Below are 17506 nucleotides of genomic sequence, written 5' to 3' on the forward strand. Positions count from 1 at the left end.
GTGGACTACAGAAAAAGAAGGGCCGAACAGGCCCCCATTAACATCGGCTGTAGTGGAGCGGGTCGAGAGTTTCAAGTTCCTTGGTGTCCACATCATCAACGAGCTATCATGGTCCAAACACACCAAGACAGTCGTGAAGAGGGCACGACAACACCTTTTCCCCCTCAGAAGACTGAAAGGATTTGGCATGGGTCCCCAGATCCTTAAAGTTCTACAACTGCACCATCGAGAGCATCCTGACCGGTTGCATCACCGCCTGGTATGTCAACTGCTCGGCATCTGACCGTAAGGCGCTACAGAGGGTAGTGCGTACGGCCCAGTGCATCACTGGGGCCGCGCTTCCTGACATCCAGGACTTATATACTAGGCGGTGTCAGAGGAAAGCCCAAAGGATTGTCAAAGACTCCAGTCACCCAAGTCATAGACTGTTCTCTCTGCTACCTCACGGCAAGCGGTACCGGAGCACCAAGTCTAGGACCAAAAGGCTCATTAACAGTTCTACCCTTAAGCCTTAAGACTGCTGAACAATTAATAAAATGGCCACCCTGACTATATAAATTGACCCCCCCCCCCCCCTCCCCCCTTACACTGCTGTTACCCGCTGTCTATGATCTATGTATAGTCACTTTACCCCTACCTACATATACAAATTACTTTGACTAACCTGTACCCCCTCACATTGACTCGGTACCCGTACCCCCTGTATATAACCTTGTTATTGTTATTTTATTGTGTTACTTTGTATTATTTTTTATTTTATTTGGTAAATATTTTCTTAACTCTTTCTTGAACTGCATTGTTGGTTAAGGGCTTTTAAGTAAGCATTTCACGTTAAGGTCTACACCGTTGTATTCGGCGCATGTGAAAAATAAAGTTTGATTTGATATTTCAGTTAAAATATATATATAAATTAGCGAAGAAAAAGCAATATCTCAGACTGCCCATCTTAATCTTTTCTTTTTATTGGCCAGTCTGAGATATGGCTTTTTCTTTGCAACTCTGCCTAGAAGGTCAGCATCCCGGAGTCGCCTCTTCACTGTTGACATTGAGACAGGTGTTTTGTGGGTACTATTTAATGAAGCTGCCAGTTGAGGACCTGTGAGGCGTCTGTTTCTCCTCTTTCTATTCTGGTTAGAGCCAGTTTGCGCTGTTCTGTGAAGGGAGTAGTACACAGCGTTGTACGAGATCTTCAGTTTTATGGCAATTCCTCGCATGGAATAGCCTTCATTTCTCAGAACAAGAATAGAATGACGAGTTTCAGAAGAAAGTTATTTGTTTCTGGCCATTTTGAGCTTGTAATCGAACCCACAATTGCTGATGCTCCAGATACTCAACTAGGCTCAAGAAGGCCAGTTTTATTGCTTCTTTAATCAGCACAACAGTTTTCAGCTGTGCTAACATAATTGCAAAAGGGTTTTCTAATGTTCAATTAGCCTTTTTAAAATGATAAGCTTGGATTGGCAAACACAACGTGACATTTGAACACAGGACTGATGGTTGCTGATAATGGACCTCTGTACGCCTATGTAGATATTCCATAAAAAATCAGCCGTTTCCAGCTACAATAGCCATTTACAACATTAACAATGTCTACACTGTATTTCTGATCAATTTGATGTTATTTTAATGGACAAAATAATTGCTTTTCTTTCGAAAACAAGGACATTTCTAACTGACTCAACTTTTTAATGGTAGTGTATAAATACAGGCGTGGTCAAAAGTACGTACGTACGTACGTACGTACATACATGTACAGTATCACCTCCCCCGTAGACATTCCTGTATTTTCTATAGATGTTATATCCTTGTAATTCTACTTCTGTATCATCAAAGGTTCTGTATAAGTGAGTTCAGAAATGTCTAATATATTAATATTATCTAAGATTAGCAAATTACTAATCTCATCATTTACATTTACGTCATTTAGCAGACGCTCTTATCCAGAGCGACTTACAAATTGGTGCATTCACCTTATAGCCAGTGGGATAACCACTTTACAATATGTTATTTTTATTTATTTTTCTTTGGTGTGGGGTAAGGGGGGGTAGAAGGATTACTTTATCATATCCCAGTTATTCCTTAAAGAGGTGGGGTTTCAAGTGTCTCCGGAAGGTGGTGAGTGACTCCGCTGTCCTGGCGTCGTGAGGGAGCTTGTTCCACCATTGGTGTGCCAGAGCAGCGAACAGTTTTGACTGGGCTGAGCGGGAACTGTGCTTCTGCAGAGGTAGGGGGCCAGCAGGCCAGAGGTGGATGAACGCAATGCCCTCGTTTGGGTGTAGGGACTGATCAGAGCCTGAAGGTACGGAGGTGCCGTTCCCCTCACAGCTCCGTAGGCAAGCACCATGGTCTTGTAGCAGATGCGAGCTTCAACTGGAAGCCAGTGGAGTGTGCGGAGGAGCGGGGTGACGTGAGAGAACTTGGGAAGGTTGAACACCAGACGGGCTGCGGCATTCTGGATGAGTTGTAGGGGTTTAATGGCACAGGCAGGGAGCCCAGCCAACAGCGAGTTGCAGTAATCCAGACGGGAGATAACAAGTGCCTGGATTAGGACCTGTGCCGCTTCCTGTGTAAGGCAGGGTCGTACTCTCCGAATGTTGGAGAGCATGAACCTACAGGATCGGGTCACCGCCTTGATGTTAGCGGAGAATGACAGGGTGTTGTCCAGGGTCACGCCAAGGCTTTTCGCACTCTGGGAGGAGGACACAACGGAGTTGTCAACCGTGATGGCGAGATCATGGAACGGGCAGTCCTTCCCCAAGGGGAAGAGCAGCTCCGTCTTGCCAAGGTTCAGCTTGAGGTGGTGATCTGTCATCAACTTTGTTTCTGAGGCTACATATAATTTAAATGAGCTAACTTTTTAACTCTTTCTTGGGGAGCTTATCGAAAACTGAACTCATAATGTTAATAGTTTGTATATCTACAGTAATAATTATTTTTCTGATAATAAAAATGAAGGAATTAATGAGCAGATTATGTTCAGCAGATGCCTTATCTGGTTTATCTCGGCTGAAGCAGGAACTGCAGATATCAGTCCAATGCAAAGGTTTAGTAAATCTGTCCCTCCGGGGGCTAAAGGATCCATCTAAGCCCAAAACATCTTAGCCTTCTTATCTTACACAATTCCAACCCAGTAACCCTGGGAAACTGTGTCTCAAAGACCAACAGCCAATGTGTCCTGTTTTCCCTTCCTGAAGCCTGTGCTTCTCTCTGTTTCTCTCTGTTACTCAAATGAGAACTGATGATATAACTCAGGCTCTTTACTCATTACATCAAAAGCACCCTGATTCAAGAAATAGAGCAGCCGAAAATATAATGCCAAATATTCCATATTCAATATTTAATGGAATCAAAATCAAACGTGTACTCAATTTGTCTCCGATTTGTAAACCTGCGTATTTGTATCGCTCTCTCTCGCTCTCTTCCCCCTCTCTCTCTCTTTCTCTCTCTCCCTCTCTTTCAATTTTTTCCCTCTCTCTCTTTCTCTCTCTCTCTCTCTCTCTCTCTCTCTCTCCCTCTTTCTATTTTTTTCTCTCTCTCTCTCTCTCTCTCTCTCTCTCTCTCTCTCTCTCTCTCTCTCTCTCTCTCTCTCTCTCTCTCTCTCTCTCTCTCTCTCTCTCTCTCTCTCTCTTTCCCTCCTCTCTCACCGGGGCACCGGTCCTGCTGAGAGACGCTCGTGTCACACTGTCGTCACCCAGGATCCTCGCTCCAAGATACTTCCTCTTCTCTCAGCATGGCTCAGCGGGACTAGATCGACTACAGCACTCAGTCACACAGTGCTGGTTGAGTGAAGGACCATGCAATACTACTTAGGGAGGACAACACTATACAGTCATTTACTGATTCACCTGTTAACCTGCTTCATATAGTGCTTCTGTGGAATTGGGGAGTTTTACATTTGTGGATATCCATAGAAGACATCTGCAGTGTTGGAAGGACTAATTTTGTTGATTTGTTAGAAGTTTGTGTGTTCTAATCTGTTTTGGGGATTCTTGTCATTGTCCTGATCGCTTCAGATGTTGATCGTTGGTTCTTTGGGAAGCATTTGGGGACACCTGAGGAACAGTGCTTTAAAGTGTGCGTTGTATCTCCAATGGGATTCTGTCCAAATGGTCTGGCTGCACTGTTGCTAACGCTGGCATATTCGACTATGGAGTAATTAATTGAATCTGACATCTGCTTTCATAGAGACTTATCAGGGACACGTCAAGCCCCCATCTCAAACCCGGCTGTGTGTATGTGTGTCCTGGTGGGAGCAGCGTATTGCTATGTTTTTCTCCTGGATTCTCTAGCAGAACTCTTGAGTGTATTGCATTAGCATACGTGAGATTTTGCATTCAAGTTCACCTCCACCCTAAAGTTCCACCTCACGCCACACATCCCTACAGCTAAGGAGTGCATTTCAGTGCCTTTAGTTGACCTGGGACCCCATGTCGTCTAACTCTTGCCATCTCACCGGGGCCCAGAGTGCCGTGTGCAGGCTGGTCAACCGGGGCTTCAGACCCCGGGCCCTGCTGAGGCCCATAAGGCTGGAGCTGGGGGTGTACGTCGAGAAGACCCGCACCAAACAGAAACACAGGTACTGGTTGAAGTCCTGCCAACAGCAGGCTCAGACATAGCACTTTATTTTACTGCACTATTAAGGCATTTGCTCAACATATAGCCTAGATGCTGACTGCTAGGGTATTGGTTGGCTGCATATTTCAAATAATTATATTTCCAACCTATTTGGGACAAAATAGTGTCAGGTGCTGCATAAGTCATAAGTCTTACAGTACTTAACAAGTTGTTTTTGCCAATGAATCCCTTGGAAATTGGCGTAAAGGAGTAATTGTTGTGTAATAATAAAATGTAATTTCTAAGTAAATACCAGGGAAGTGATGTAGCTTAGTGGTTAAGAGCGTTGTGCCAGTAACCGAAAGGTCGCTGGTTCGAATCCCCGAGCCGACTAGGTGAAAAATCTGTCTGTGCCCTTGAGCAAGGCACTTAACCCTAATTGCTCCTGTAAGTCGCTCTGGATAAGAGTGTCTGCTAAATGACAAAAATGTAATGTAAAATGTGTACTGTAAAATAAAGTGCTACTAATCATATTTACATATGGATTACACTGTGGGGCTAATCTACACTGAACTCTACACTGAGCTTGCTGAAGAACCAGTGGCATTATCTTTTGCGTTTTTCAAACGATAACATAATCACATCCACATTGGCTGGTTGCTTTCATCGTATCAATGGTTCTCAGATGACTGTGGGGAAGGTCTTGAAATGGTCTCAGGAATGAGGCTTGTTGAGCGATTATGCCAGAATAGATTTCAGACCACGGGTGCTAAAATAATGAAGTAGAGCTAATTTTCCTTGAAAACAGACGTCTTTCACTGCACTGTATAATCATATCTAGCTTCAGGCATTGTTGAAAGGGCAGTGGGCATAGCAGCGGGAAGTAGGGGTGCTGAGGGTGCTGTAGCACCCCATAAAAATTTATTTTTTTGTACAATATTTAACTTTACAAATATTTTGGACAGTTTTGAGTGACAGAAGCTGTTATGTGAAGACCAGAAAGAGGTTAGGTATGCATAGTATTATGTAACCATGGTAACTAAGGCATTCTGGGGGGCGAGAGGGACCTGGCTCTACAGCAGTTATTTCTGGAATATGAGCCCTCCTCTATTCTCTTCAGAATTTAAATGAACAGTTATTATATTGACTTAACACAAACACTTTATAATTGTACTCTTGGGCTATACTTTGGAGGCCCTACAGCACACTGAATAATATTTAGCTTGGACAACATTGACAAAAATACAGTGTTTTGAGGGGGCAAGGAAATACTTCAAGGAGCATGTTCATTGGGCTTGAGGCTTTGTGTGTAGTGATATGAATTCAATCTCCTTCCTTATTGTCAGTGTGGAGATTAGGTGTTTTCAAAAAAAAATCCACTCTGTCTCCCAATGCGGTATTTAAGACCTGCTGCGCATCAACACTAGCCTGGTTAAACCAGACTGAACTAGAGTGTGTGAACCGGACAACTCTGGGAGGCTGAGACACTGAATCTAAATGCAGGGAAGAAAGGACGTGCCAGTTATCTTCACTATATAAACTGGACTTTTAAACAGTAGCGTTATGGAGAGATAGAGATGAGATAACGGAGCTGAAAAGGCTACATCTCCAAGGTGCTCATGTCAAAGTAAGTGTTTATTCTGACAGTGTTGCTGTGGTAACCGCACAGTGATATTGATTCAGACACTGTTGCCATGGAGACATTTAGGAATAAACTTTCATTGTTATAGTGACACAATTTCCGGACACCATTGCCATGGTACCTTCATAGGCACACTGTTTCGGACTCTGACGCTGTAATACTGACGTTATCTCTTTTTCTCTGTCCTTCTGTGTGTGTGTGTGTTTGTATGTTCAGGATGGAGGCCTCGTGTCTGGAGTTGGCCCTGGAGGGAGAGCGGCTGTGTAAGGCGGGGGACTTTAAAGGGGGGACAGCGTTTTTCGAGGCGGCTGTGCAGGTGGGAACAGAAGACCTGAAGACCCTCAGTGCCATCTACAGCCAGCTGGGCAACGCCTACTTCTACCTGAAGGAATATGGCAAGGCCCTGGAGTACCACAGACACGACCTCACTCTGGCCAGGTGAGGTCATGGAATTCCAGGCAACATCATGTCTGATTATGGATTCAAATTGTAGTGAAAGGATTTCAACCTATGGTATTAATATGTTTAAAATAGCAATTTTATAGACTGCAATGCATGTATATGTCATTTAGACTGAAGTCATTCATAAAGCATAAGAGAGTATGTAAACAGTTATCCTTAGCTATGGGTTGCATACTATACAGAGTAGGGCTGGGAATCGTGGGACCTCACGATACAATATTATCACAATACTTTGCTGCTGATACGATATGTATTGCGATTCTCACAATTCTATATGTATTGTGATTAGATAATTAGATTTTATTGCGATTCAATGTTCCAAACATATTGCTCACCATATGTCTGCTGCAGAGGGACGAGAGAGCCATGAGAAAACAACACGTTATGATCAATCATGGAAATAAAAGTTCTGAAAACAAATTGGCTCCCTATTTAAAAAGAAGATGGAGATCAAGCTATGATGGAAAAATGCTGGCGTTTTGGTGCAGGTACAGCCAACTAGTGCAACAATAATATTGCGATATTGTCAAAACAATACGACGATATATCGTCAAAAATAATATCCTGATAATAAACTGTATCGATACCCCCCATCACTAATATGAAGTGTATGCCTGTTGCCCTCCTAGAAGAAAGAGGCAGGTTTTGATAGTGTTCATTTTGATGAGAGACCCCCTTGGTATTTAGCTCAGATGACTAAGCCTGTCTCCTGTGGAGAGGGGTGCAGTTGGTAGCCTGGCAGGGTGGCGAGTACAAACCCAGGGGGCTGTTGCTTTGTTACATTACAATAACAGCAGGACAACTGGAACCCTGTCCTAAGAAGGTAGGACCACTTAAACAGTTAGGTAATCAAATCAATAAAGCTCTAAGTCTAAGCAGTAGCATGTGTGTTATTGTGTTGACAATGAGCAATGGATTTGGCAAGACGTCACAAACAGATCTGGGACTCAGGCTATGTACGCATTGATTATGACTTCAAAACCATGACTAATAATGAGATACGGTCTCTATTTACAGGACAATAGGGGATAGGATAGGGGAGGGGAAAGCCAGCGGTAACCTTGGAAACACAATGAAGGTTTTGGGGCGCTTCGACGAGGCAGCGGTGTGCTGTCAGAGACACCTGGACATCTCTCAAGAGCAGGGGGACAAGGTAGCATACACAGACAGACACTCCAACCCACACCAGTATCACATTGGATTGGAGGATTGCATCTGTTTATAAGATGCAATCCTGATATCAGATTTTGAGGAACGGCGTATTGTATAGAAAATACATTTGAGTGTGGTCCATGCTATTTCAGTTGAAAAATTCCCTAATGTCTTCCAATGTCTCTATTTGTCTTCTAAAGTCGCTCATTTCTTTCTCCCTTTTCCCTTTGCGTCTGACCAGGTAGGAGAGGCCAGGGCTCTGTATAATATAGGGAATGTGTTCCATGCCAAGGGAAAGCAGCAGCTATGGGGCTGTACCCAGGACCCTGGGGACCTCCCACCAGACGTCAGAGATACACTGCAAAGGGCTACTGGCTTCTATGAGTGAGTGTTAGGCTGTATACACACGCTTATACATGTGCACACGAACACCTACGCACTCAACACGCTAGAACACAAGCAGGCACGCACCCGTGCATGCACACAGCATAGACACCATACATATGATTGAAATATCCCACTGGGCTATTAGCTCCTTCAAAATATCTCTCTGCAGGCAATTAACACTACTTGCAGCGATGAGACAAGACTGTAACTACCAATTGGGGAGAAAAAGGGGTAAAAAGTACAACAACAAAAAAAGGCTAAACTGTAGTACACAATCCCCTGTGGACATACTGAGAGGCTTGCTCAGGCCCTCTGTTTCGTATGACAACACACTGACAGGCCAGTTGCCTACGTCAAAGCTTTCATAAGTACTGTACTGTTTATGTTGTGCAACCAGGAGGTACAAAGTTTATAATGTTTTGTTCAAGACAACAAAAATTTGACTTTGTATAATTTGTGTAAAACACAATTGGTACACATCTTTAACTCAAGTCCTCCTCTCTCCTACAGGACGAATCTGTGTCTGGTCAAAGAGCTGGGCGACCGAGCTGCTCAGGGGAGGGCCTTTGGTAACCTAGGCAACACCCACTACCTGCTGGGAAATTTTGTGGAGGCCATCAAGTTCCACAGACAGGTGAGATACATGTACATATCCCTGGGACAGTAGTCAACACCATCATGTGTACTAGTAAAGAGATATGCACACAATAGTGTGACGTACTGTAACATAATTAATGGTAAGAAAAGGTATTTTCACACTCAACCATTTCGTCCCTGAATGAAAACACAAAATCAACTTGCCTGTTTGAATGAGCTGTTTTGCATTCAGGCCAAACAGTAATTTACCCATCCATCAATAGGGTAAAGACTGGTCAAGGTGAGCAATATACACATACATTTCCAAGAAAATATATAAACTTTATTTTGTTCAGAGACTCTCCATCGCCAAGGAGTTCGGTGACAAAGCAGCTGAACGTAGAGCCTATAGTAACCTAGGCAACGCTCTGATTTTCCTGGGACAGTTCAACACTGCCACGGAGTACTACAGGTAAACAGACTACACGCTGACACCTAGTGGACACGATGTGTATCAACCAATGGAGCTCAGAGCTACGCCATATCATAGACTTGATTACCTGCATGGATTCAAATCTATTAATGTTTTAAGATCAATATAATGTATGAGATTAATTTATAATAAGAATGTTTCATTTAAAATAAATAATTCGAATTTTGTGTGGAACAAACACATTTTTAACTATAAATACCTCTCTCTCCTCTTACTCCATTCATCACCCTCTGTCTTTACCTCTTTCCCTCTGTATACATCTCATTCCTTCTTCCTCTCTCTCTCCATATCCCTGTATTCCTCTTCCATCCAGGAAAACTCTGCAGCTGTCTCGTCAGTTGAAGGACCAGGTGATGGAGGCCCAGGCTTGTTACAGCCTGGGGAACACCTACACTTTGCTGCAGCAGTACGAGAGAGCCATAGACTACCACCTCAAACACCTCCTCATAGCCCAGGAGCTCACTGACAGGTATGCACACTTAATGGTCAGACACACCGAGAAATCTGACTGCCGATAGGTAGTTAGCACAGTAGGAGGCCGTTCCTTCTCTTGCTAGAACAAAATACATACCTGCTGTGTATCGACCTTGTACCAACGAACTACTAGTAGAATCGCACTTCTCGTCAAAGGACAACAACTTGACTTTGATCCGATCAAAGTGCACAAACCTCCACGTGGGGGAGCTGACAGGAATGACAAGGAAAATAAAAAAATAGGGCACTTTCCCAGTGTAATCCCCCTTTTCATTAGAATTGTGACTAAAACAATAAAGCTGCATAATACATATTTTTTTTAGCTAAGGAGTTTTGTGCTTGGGGATTTTTTGTTAGGTTTGATAATGTGCATTTGCTTGTTAGTTGGCTAGATAGCTAACTTTAGCTTGCTAACTAACTTAGCCAGGCAGTCACACACACAATTTAATATGAAATGAATGGGGTGGTAAGTCAAATCAAATTGTCACATGCTTCATAGACAACCGGTGTATACTAACAGTGAAATTATTACTTAAGGGTCTTTTTCCAACAATGCAGAGTTAAAGATAAGATAAACAATATAAAGAGTGACACGAGCAATAAATACACAGTGAATAACAAGTAAAAATAACATGGCTATATATAGGGAGTAGAAAATAACATGGCTATATACAGTGGGGGAAAAAAGTATTTAGTCAGCCACCAATTGTGCAAGTTCTACCACTTAAAAAGATGAGAGAGGCCTGTAATTTTCATCATAGGTACACGTCAACTATGACAGACAAATTGAGGGGAAAAAATCCAGAAAATCACATTGTAGGATTTTTAATGAATTTATTTGCAAATTATGGTGGAAAATAAGTATTTGGTCAATAACAAAAGTTTCTCAATACTTTGTTATATACCCTTTGTTGGCAATGACACAGGTCAAACGTTTTCTGTAAGTCTTCACACACTGTTGCTGGTATTTTGGCCCATTCCTCCATGCAGATCTCCTGTAGAGCAGTGATGTTTTGGGGCTGTCGCTGGGCAACACGGACTTTCAACTCCCTCCAAAGATTTTCTATGGGGTTGAGATCTGGAGACTGGCTAGGCCACTCCAGGACCTTGAAATGCTTCTTACGAAGCCACTCCTTCGTTGCCCGGGCGGTGTGTTTGGGATCATTGTCATGCTGAAAGACCCAGCCACGTTTCATCTTCAATGCCCTTGCTGATGGAAGGAGGTTTTCACTCAAAATCTCACGATACATGGCCCCATTCATTCTTTCCTTTGTTACTTTGGTCCCCCGCTCTCTGCAGGTCATTCACTAGGTCCCCCCGTGTGGTTCTGGGATTTTTTCTCACCGTTCTTGTGATCATTTTGACCCCACGGGGTGAGATCTTGCGTGGAGCCCCAGATCGAGGGAGATTATCAGTGGTCTTGTATGTCTTTCATTTCCTAATAATTGCTCCCACAGTTGATTTCTTCAAACCAAGCTGCTTACCTATTGCAGATTCAGTCTTCCCAGCCTGGTGCAGGTCTACAATTTTGTTTCTGGTGTCCTTTGACAGCTCTTTGGTCTTGGCCATAGTGGAGTTTGGAGTGTGACTGTTTGAGGTTGTGGACAGGTGTCTTTTATACTGATAACAAGTTCAAACAGGTGCCATTAATACAGATAACGAGTGGAGGACAGAGGAGCCTCTTAAAGAAGAAGTTACAGGTCTGTGAGAGCCAGAAATCTTGCTTGTTTGTAGGTGACCAAATACTTATTTTCCACCATAATTTGCAAATAAATTCATTAATAATCCTACAATGTGATTTTCTGGATTTTTTTTCCTCAATTTGTCTGTCATAGTTGACGTGTACCTATGATGAAAATTACAGGCCTCTCTCATCTTTTTAAGTGGGAGAATTTGCACAATTGGTGGCTGACTAAATACTTTTTTCCCCCACTGTATAGGGAGTAGAAAATAACATGGCTATATACCAGGGGTACGAGGTAATTGAGGTAGCTACTGTATGTACTGTACATTTACAGTGCCTTCAGAAAGTATTCATACCCCTTGACTTATTCCACATTTTGTTCAGCCTGAATTCAAAATGGATTAAGTAGACTTAATAATGACACATAATAAACACTTTAAAAAGACCCCATAATGACACATTTTTGCAAATTTATAGAAAATGAAATATAGAAATCTCTAATTTACATAAGTATTCACACCCCTGAGTCAATACTTGTAGAAGCACTTTTGGCGGCGATAACAGCTTTGAGTCGTCTTGGGTATGTCTGTATCAGCTTTGCACATCTGGATTTGGGGATTTCTTCCCATTCTTCCTTGCAGAATTTCTCAAGCTCTGTTAAGTTAGATGGGGAGCGGCGGTGAACAGCAATCTTCAAGTAAGTCTCTCCACAGATTTCCAATGGGATTCAAGTCTGGGCTTTGGCTGGGCCACTCAAGAGGCTCTATTTTTGGCTGGCGTTAAATCGGCCCTAGTGTCAAATGCACGTTAGTTTGCGGAAAAAAATTCAGCCCTAACGCCAGGTTCGGCAATTTATCTGTCTTATATCAGCTCGCTTGCGCTCAGATGGGCGGGGTGGAAATATTTGAGGTGTGTCCTTAAAAACATGATCCAAAGTGCTAATTTCAGGCAGCGCTGATAGAGATATTTAAGACCAACCAAAAGCTGGTTTTAGTAGTTGGTTATGGCATGAAATTTGACCGCGGAAACGCAGCATATCCAGCCGTGACGCACACTGCCCATATGCGCATGGAACAAGAGTAGCCTAATGTACTTTTGGTGCCTGTATACTTCGTATTTAGAAACATAAAAAATCTAATGTCTTTTCCCATTTAGTTTTATTTGATTAAAAACCAATCATAGCCTCCCTCCTCTAAATGAAGTCTTTTATTTTTTTTGTCTGCCCAATACCATCGCGAAGTAGTCAAGACTGTCGATAAAGGGTTTGGCTCCTGAGAATGCTTGAAAATAAATCTTAATCACCAAAGCTTACTAAAATATCAAGTTTGAGAGGAGTAAAACAGTGAGCTGACATTCACCTTTATCTATGCATTGTAGGCAGGCCCACATTATTTTTGCCATGCAGGTCCCGTTTTGGATGTGCATAAAATCCTCCATAGTCTGTGTTGTTTTATTATTATCTGTCCACGGGGAGAAATGATGGTGCCTGTAAGTGACATAGGATATTTAAAACAGGTTGTTGTTTTGTTTAGAATTTGATTAGAATTATTCATTATCTTTTTAGGCCTCATCAATAATTAATTTAATCTTGCTTGTTGCTTATTGTTTGGCATGTCCATGCTCAGCCATAACGCAATTTAGAGTAGGCCTAGCCCCTATATCAGTGTGAATGCTATTGAAGTCATGCAATTACTTAGAACAATGTGGACTGCAAATAGGTTCAAGTTAACCTATTTAGCAATGGGATAGGTCTACATTTTGCTATTTCGTTTTCTGTAAGCCATTTAAACTTTAACGGACTAACATTGGAATTACAGTTGATTCCAAGGCAATGCATAAAATACCGTAAATACACAACCTGAAGCAACCACATATTTCGCCATGGAGCACGTTCTGATTGGCCAGTGAGGGGCCAAGCCTCGACACACCCACAACTTGTTTATTCATCACAACCCAGCCCTTTCGTGCCAACACCAGCAAGTGCGCCGATAATTGATAGTAAAAATAGCAAAAATATTTGACACACCCCCGAACCTATAGCGTTACCGCCTGCGCTTAGATTTACCATTGCATTAGGTTTGTTAAAATAGAGCCCAAGGACTTTCACATTCTTGTTCTGAAGCCATTCCAGTGTTGCTTTGGCTGTATGCTTGGGGTCATTGTCCTGTTGGAACTTAAATCTTGGCCCCACAGTCTAAGATCGTTTGCACTCTGAAGCAGGTTCTCATCAAGGATTTTCCTGTATTTGGCTCCATTAATTGTTCCGTCTATCCTTACCAGTCTCCTAGTCCCTGCCGCTGAAAAGCATCTCTATAGCATGATGCTGCCACCACCAAGCTTCACGGTATGGATGATGTTAGACAGGTGATGAGTTGGGCCTGGTTTTCTTCAGACATAGCGCTTTGCGTTCAGGCCAAACAGTAAAATGTTTGTCTCATCAGACCACATAATCTTTTGCCTTATGCTCAGTCTTTCACATGCCTTTTTGCAAACTCCAGGCGTGCTGTCATGTGTGTTTTTCTCAGGAGTGGTTTCTGTCTGGCCACTCTCCCATAAAGCCCAGATCGGTGAAGTGCTGTAGAGACTGTCCTTCTGGCAGGTTCTCCCATCTCAGCCAAGGAACTCTGTAGTTCTGTCAGAGTGGTCATTGGGTTCTTGGTCACCTCCCTGACCAAGGTCATTCTTGCCTGGTTGCTCAGTTTGGCCGGACGACCAGCTCTAGGCAGAGTCTGGGTAGTTCTATATTTTTTCAATTTCCCAATGATGGAGAACATTGTGCTCTTGGAAATGTTTAACACTCTAGAAATCGTTTTATACCTTTCCCCAGATATATGCCTCATCACAATTATATCTCGGAGATCTACGGACAGTTCCTTGGACTTCATGATGTAGTTTCTGCTCTGACATGCACTGTCAACTGTGGGATTTTATATAGAGAAGTGTTTCTCTTTCTAAATCATGTCCGAATTGGCCACAGTGGACTCCAATCAAGTTGTAGTGACATCTCAATGATGATCAAAGGAAATTGGATGCACCTGAGCTCAATTTGGAGTGTCATAGCAAAGTAATACATGTAAATTAGATATTTCTGTATTTCATTTTCAATACATTTTCAAAAATGTATAAAAAAATGTTTTTAATTTGTCATTATGTGTGTGGTTGGGTGAGAATAAAGAACTATTTAATAAATTTTGAATTTAGGCTGTAACACAACAAAATATGGAATAAGTCAAGTGGTATGAATACTTTCTGAAGGCACTGTAGGTAGGGGTAAAGTGACTAGGCAACAGGATAGATAAGACAGTAGCAGCAGCATATGTGGTGAGTGTGAAAGTGTGTGTGTGTGTGTGTGTGTGTGTGGCGTCAGTATGCATGTGTGTGCATGTTATGTAGTGTGTGTGTCTGTGTCTGTGTGTTGGGGTGTCAGTGTGAGTGTGTGGGTAGAGTCCAGTGTGTGTGCAAGAGAGTTAGTGCAGCACAATTGACACAACACTAAATAATTTACCAAGCTAGCTATCTAGCAAGATGATGAAGAAAATAATTCACTCTCCCATACTGCCAGTACCAGCTCGCTTGCTAGCTAACATTAGCTAAACGGTTAGCACAACATAGCTAGCAAGCTACTCCACTGATTCTCAGCAGCTAATAGGCAGCTGCTTCATTCAAAAATAAGTCCTTTGTAGATCAGTTGGTAGAGCATGGTGCTTCTAATACCAGGGTAGTGATTACAACCTCTCAGATTACAACCTCTCACTTTCAGTTATTTGAAAAGGAAATAATCTCCCAAATGTCACTATTTCTAAAACAAGCCATAGAAAGTTGGTTGCAATTTCAATTTAATCCTCCAGAAACGACAGAACAAATAATGCAACAAATATTGTGGTTAAATTCAAATATACTAATTGACAAAAAACCTTTATTTTTTGACAGAATGTTTAAAAAAGGTATAATCTTCGTAAATGATATCATCGGTAGGACTGGTGGAGTTATGTCGCACATGCAGCTAACAAAAACATATGGAAATGTCTGCTCTACCCAGAATTACAACCAAATAATTGCAGCCTTACCGCAAAAGTGGAAGAGGAAAGTTGAAGGGGGAGAAAGTAAGGAACTTGTCTGTCGGCCTTGCATTAAAGAACATAATTGGTTAAGGAAAACTGTGATAAATAAAAAAGTATATCAGTTTCACTTAAGGACCAAAGGATTGACAGCCGTCCCATATAGATTGCAAAATAGTTGGGAAGAGATCTTTGACGTACCGATCCCATGGCATAGTGTTTATGAACTGACACGCAAAACGACACCGGATTCAAAAATTAGAATCTTTCAATTTAAATTATTATATAAAATTCTTGCTACCAATAGAATGTTATTTATATGGGGGATACAATCTTCCCAGCTCTGCAGATTTTGCTGTGAAGAGATAGAATCATTAGATCATTTGTTTTGGTTCTGTCCATTTGTAGCTTGTTTTTGGACACAGGTCCAGGAATGGCTAAAGGATTGCAATATTTACCTGGAACTAACCTTGCAGATAGCATTACTGGGTGATCTGAAAAGTCATAGTCAATCAATCAATAATATAATAATACTTTTAGCAAAAATGTTTATTTTTAATTCACAATCTGTAGAAGCAATGAGAATAGAAAGGTTCAGAACTTTTGTAAAACATCACAGTACGGTTGAAATATATATGGCAAATAGAAATCCTATATGGATGGTGTTAAGAGATAGATGGGAGGTATTGAATAGAGTTGAAGGATGGGACTAATAACAAATAACAACAAATAATAACAAAGATAGCTAATAATGTAAGCATACTGTGTCCATAATAAGTATATAGGTTGTATGTTGGGAGCTTTTGGGAAAGAGCACAGTTAGAAAGATATGGCATTTAGAAGCAAACCGGATGGACATCATGAAAATGATCGGAGAGGTTGAGAGTAGAAGAAGTTCAGGAGCAAAAAAATAAATAAATATATATATATATAGTGTTAATTTTACAATAATTCTATATCTATATCTATATATATATATATATATATATATATATATATATATATATATATATATATAGATATAGATATAGATATAGATATAGATATAGAATTATTGTAAAATTAACTCTGTCCATAAGGTGTAGATAGTAAGTATAGACCGGAAGTAGAGGCCTGGGCGTTGTTGTTCACTAATTTACTCCAAGTAGGGAAAGGATGGTGGGGTTGAAAAGTAATAAAGGGGAATATATATATAAAAAATAAAACATGGGGGATTGGAAGTGATGCAGACAATTACATTGATAGAAGATACAATCTATCTGCAATATTAAGCTGATCCATCCCCCCAGCAAAAAAAAAAATAAAAATAAAAAATAAAAAAATACCAGGGTAGTGGGTTCGATTCCCGGGACTACCCATATGTAAAATGTATGCACGAATGTAAGTCACTTTGGAAAAAAGCGTTTGCTATATGGCATATGTTATTATATTAAATCCATTGTGATGTAATTATAATGTTGCTAGATATCTAGTTGTGGCCATCTGGCTAGTATCGGCAAGGGCTTATTAGAAATTCTAGCTAGCGCGCAACAACATTAGCGCAGCTTACTAGTTCTGATCTACAGCAGGCACAAGCCAAACATACATGTAGCTTAAGTAAGCTACTGCCACCTTGTGGTCTGGAGTACTTTAACTAGGCTGATCGGTGGGGAATCTGTGCTATGTGAACAACAAAAGGTTGACTGCCGACACTCTGGGCAGAGGTGTACCTCTCAGCAGTCAGTATCCTTGGTGTGTCCGAGCCTTTACGCACACACACCTTAACCTTTACTTAACATGCTTATCATTATGGTGTTTGATTTGTTCCTTCTCTAACTGTGTATGTGTTGATAGGGTTGGAGAGGGCCGTGCCTGCTGGAGTCTGGGAAATGCTTATGTGTCTTTACGGAACCATCGCCAGGCCCTGCACTACGCCCGCAAATACCTACACATCTCCAGAGAGGTAACCAGTGACCACTGCAGCTACACTACTTTTTAAAGGAGTTATATTACTGTGAAGACAGAAAATGATCGAACAGTGAAAT

The 17506-nt window shown here is 41.6% G+C and overlaps 1 protein-coding gene across 1 annotated transcript in view; it reads left to right on the forward strand.

Annotated features, from left to right (window-relative positions):
* Positions 1–17506, forward strand: part of LOC311128662 (G-protein-signaling modulator 1-like) — a 42448-nt gene that overhangs the window by 13620 nt on the left and 11322 nt on the right. Inside the window, exons 2-8 of the mRNA XM_084160858.1 lie at positions 6413–6634; positions 7676–7811; positions 8052–8194; positions 8708–8831; positions 9130–9245; positions 9580–9735; positions 17316–17424. Of these exons, the coding sequence (XP_084016984.1) occupies positions 6413–6634; positions 7676–7811; positions 8052–8194; positions 8708–8831; positions 9130–9245; positions 9580–9735; positions 17316–17424 (1006 nt within the window). The remainder of the gene's footprint in view (positions 1–6412; positions 6635–7675; positions 7812–8051; positions 8195–8707; positions 8832–9129; positions 9246–9579; positions 9736–17315; positions 17425–17506) is intronic.

Source organism: Coregonus lavaretus (assembly GCF_964263955.1).
Source record: "Coregonus lavaretus genome assembly, chromosome: 4".
NCBI classification, from domain to species: Eukaryota; Metazoa; Chordata; class Actinopteri; order Salmoniformes; family Salmonidae; genus Coregonus; species Coregonus lavaretus.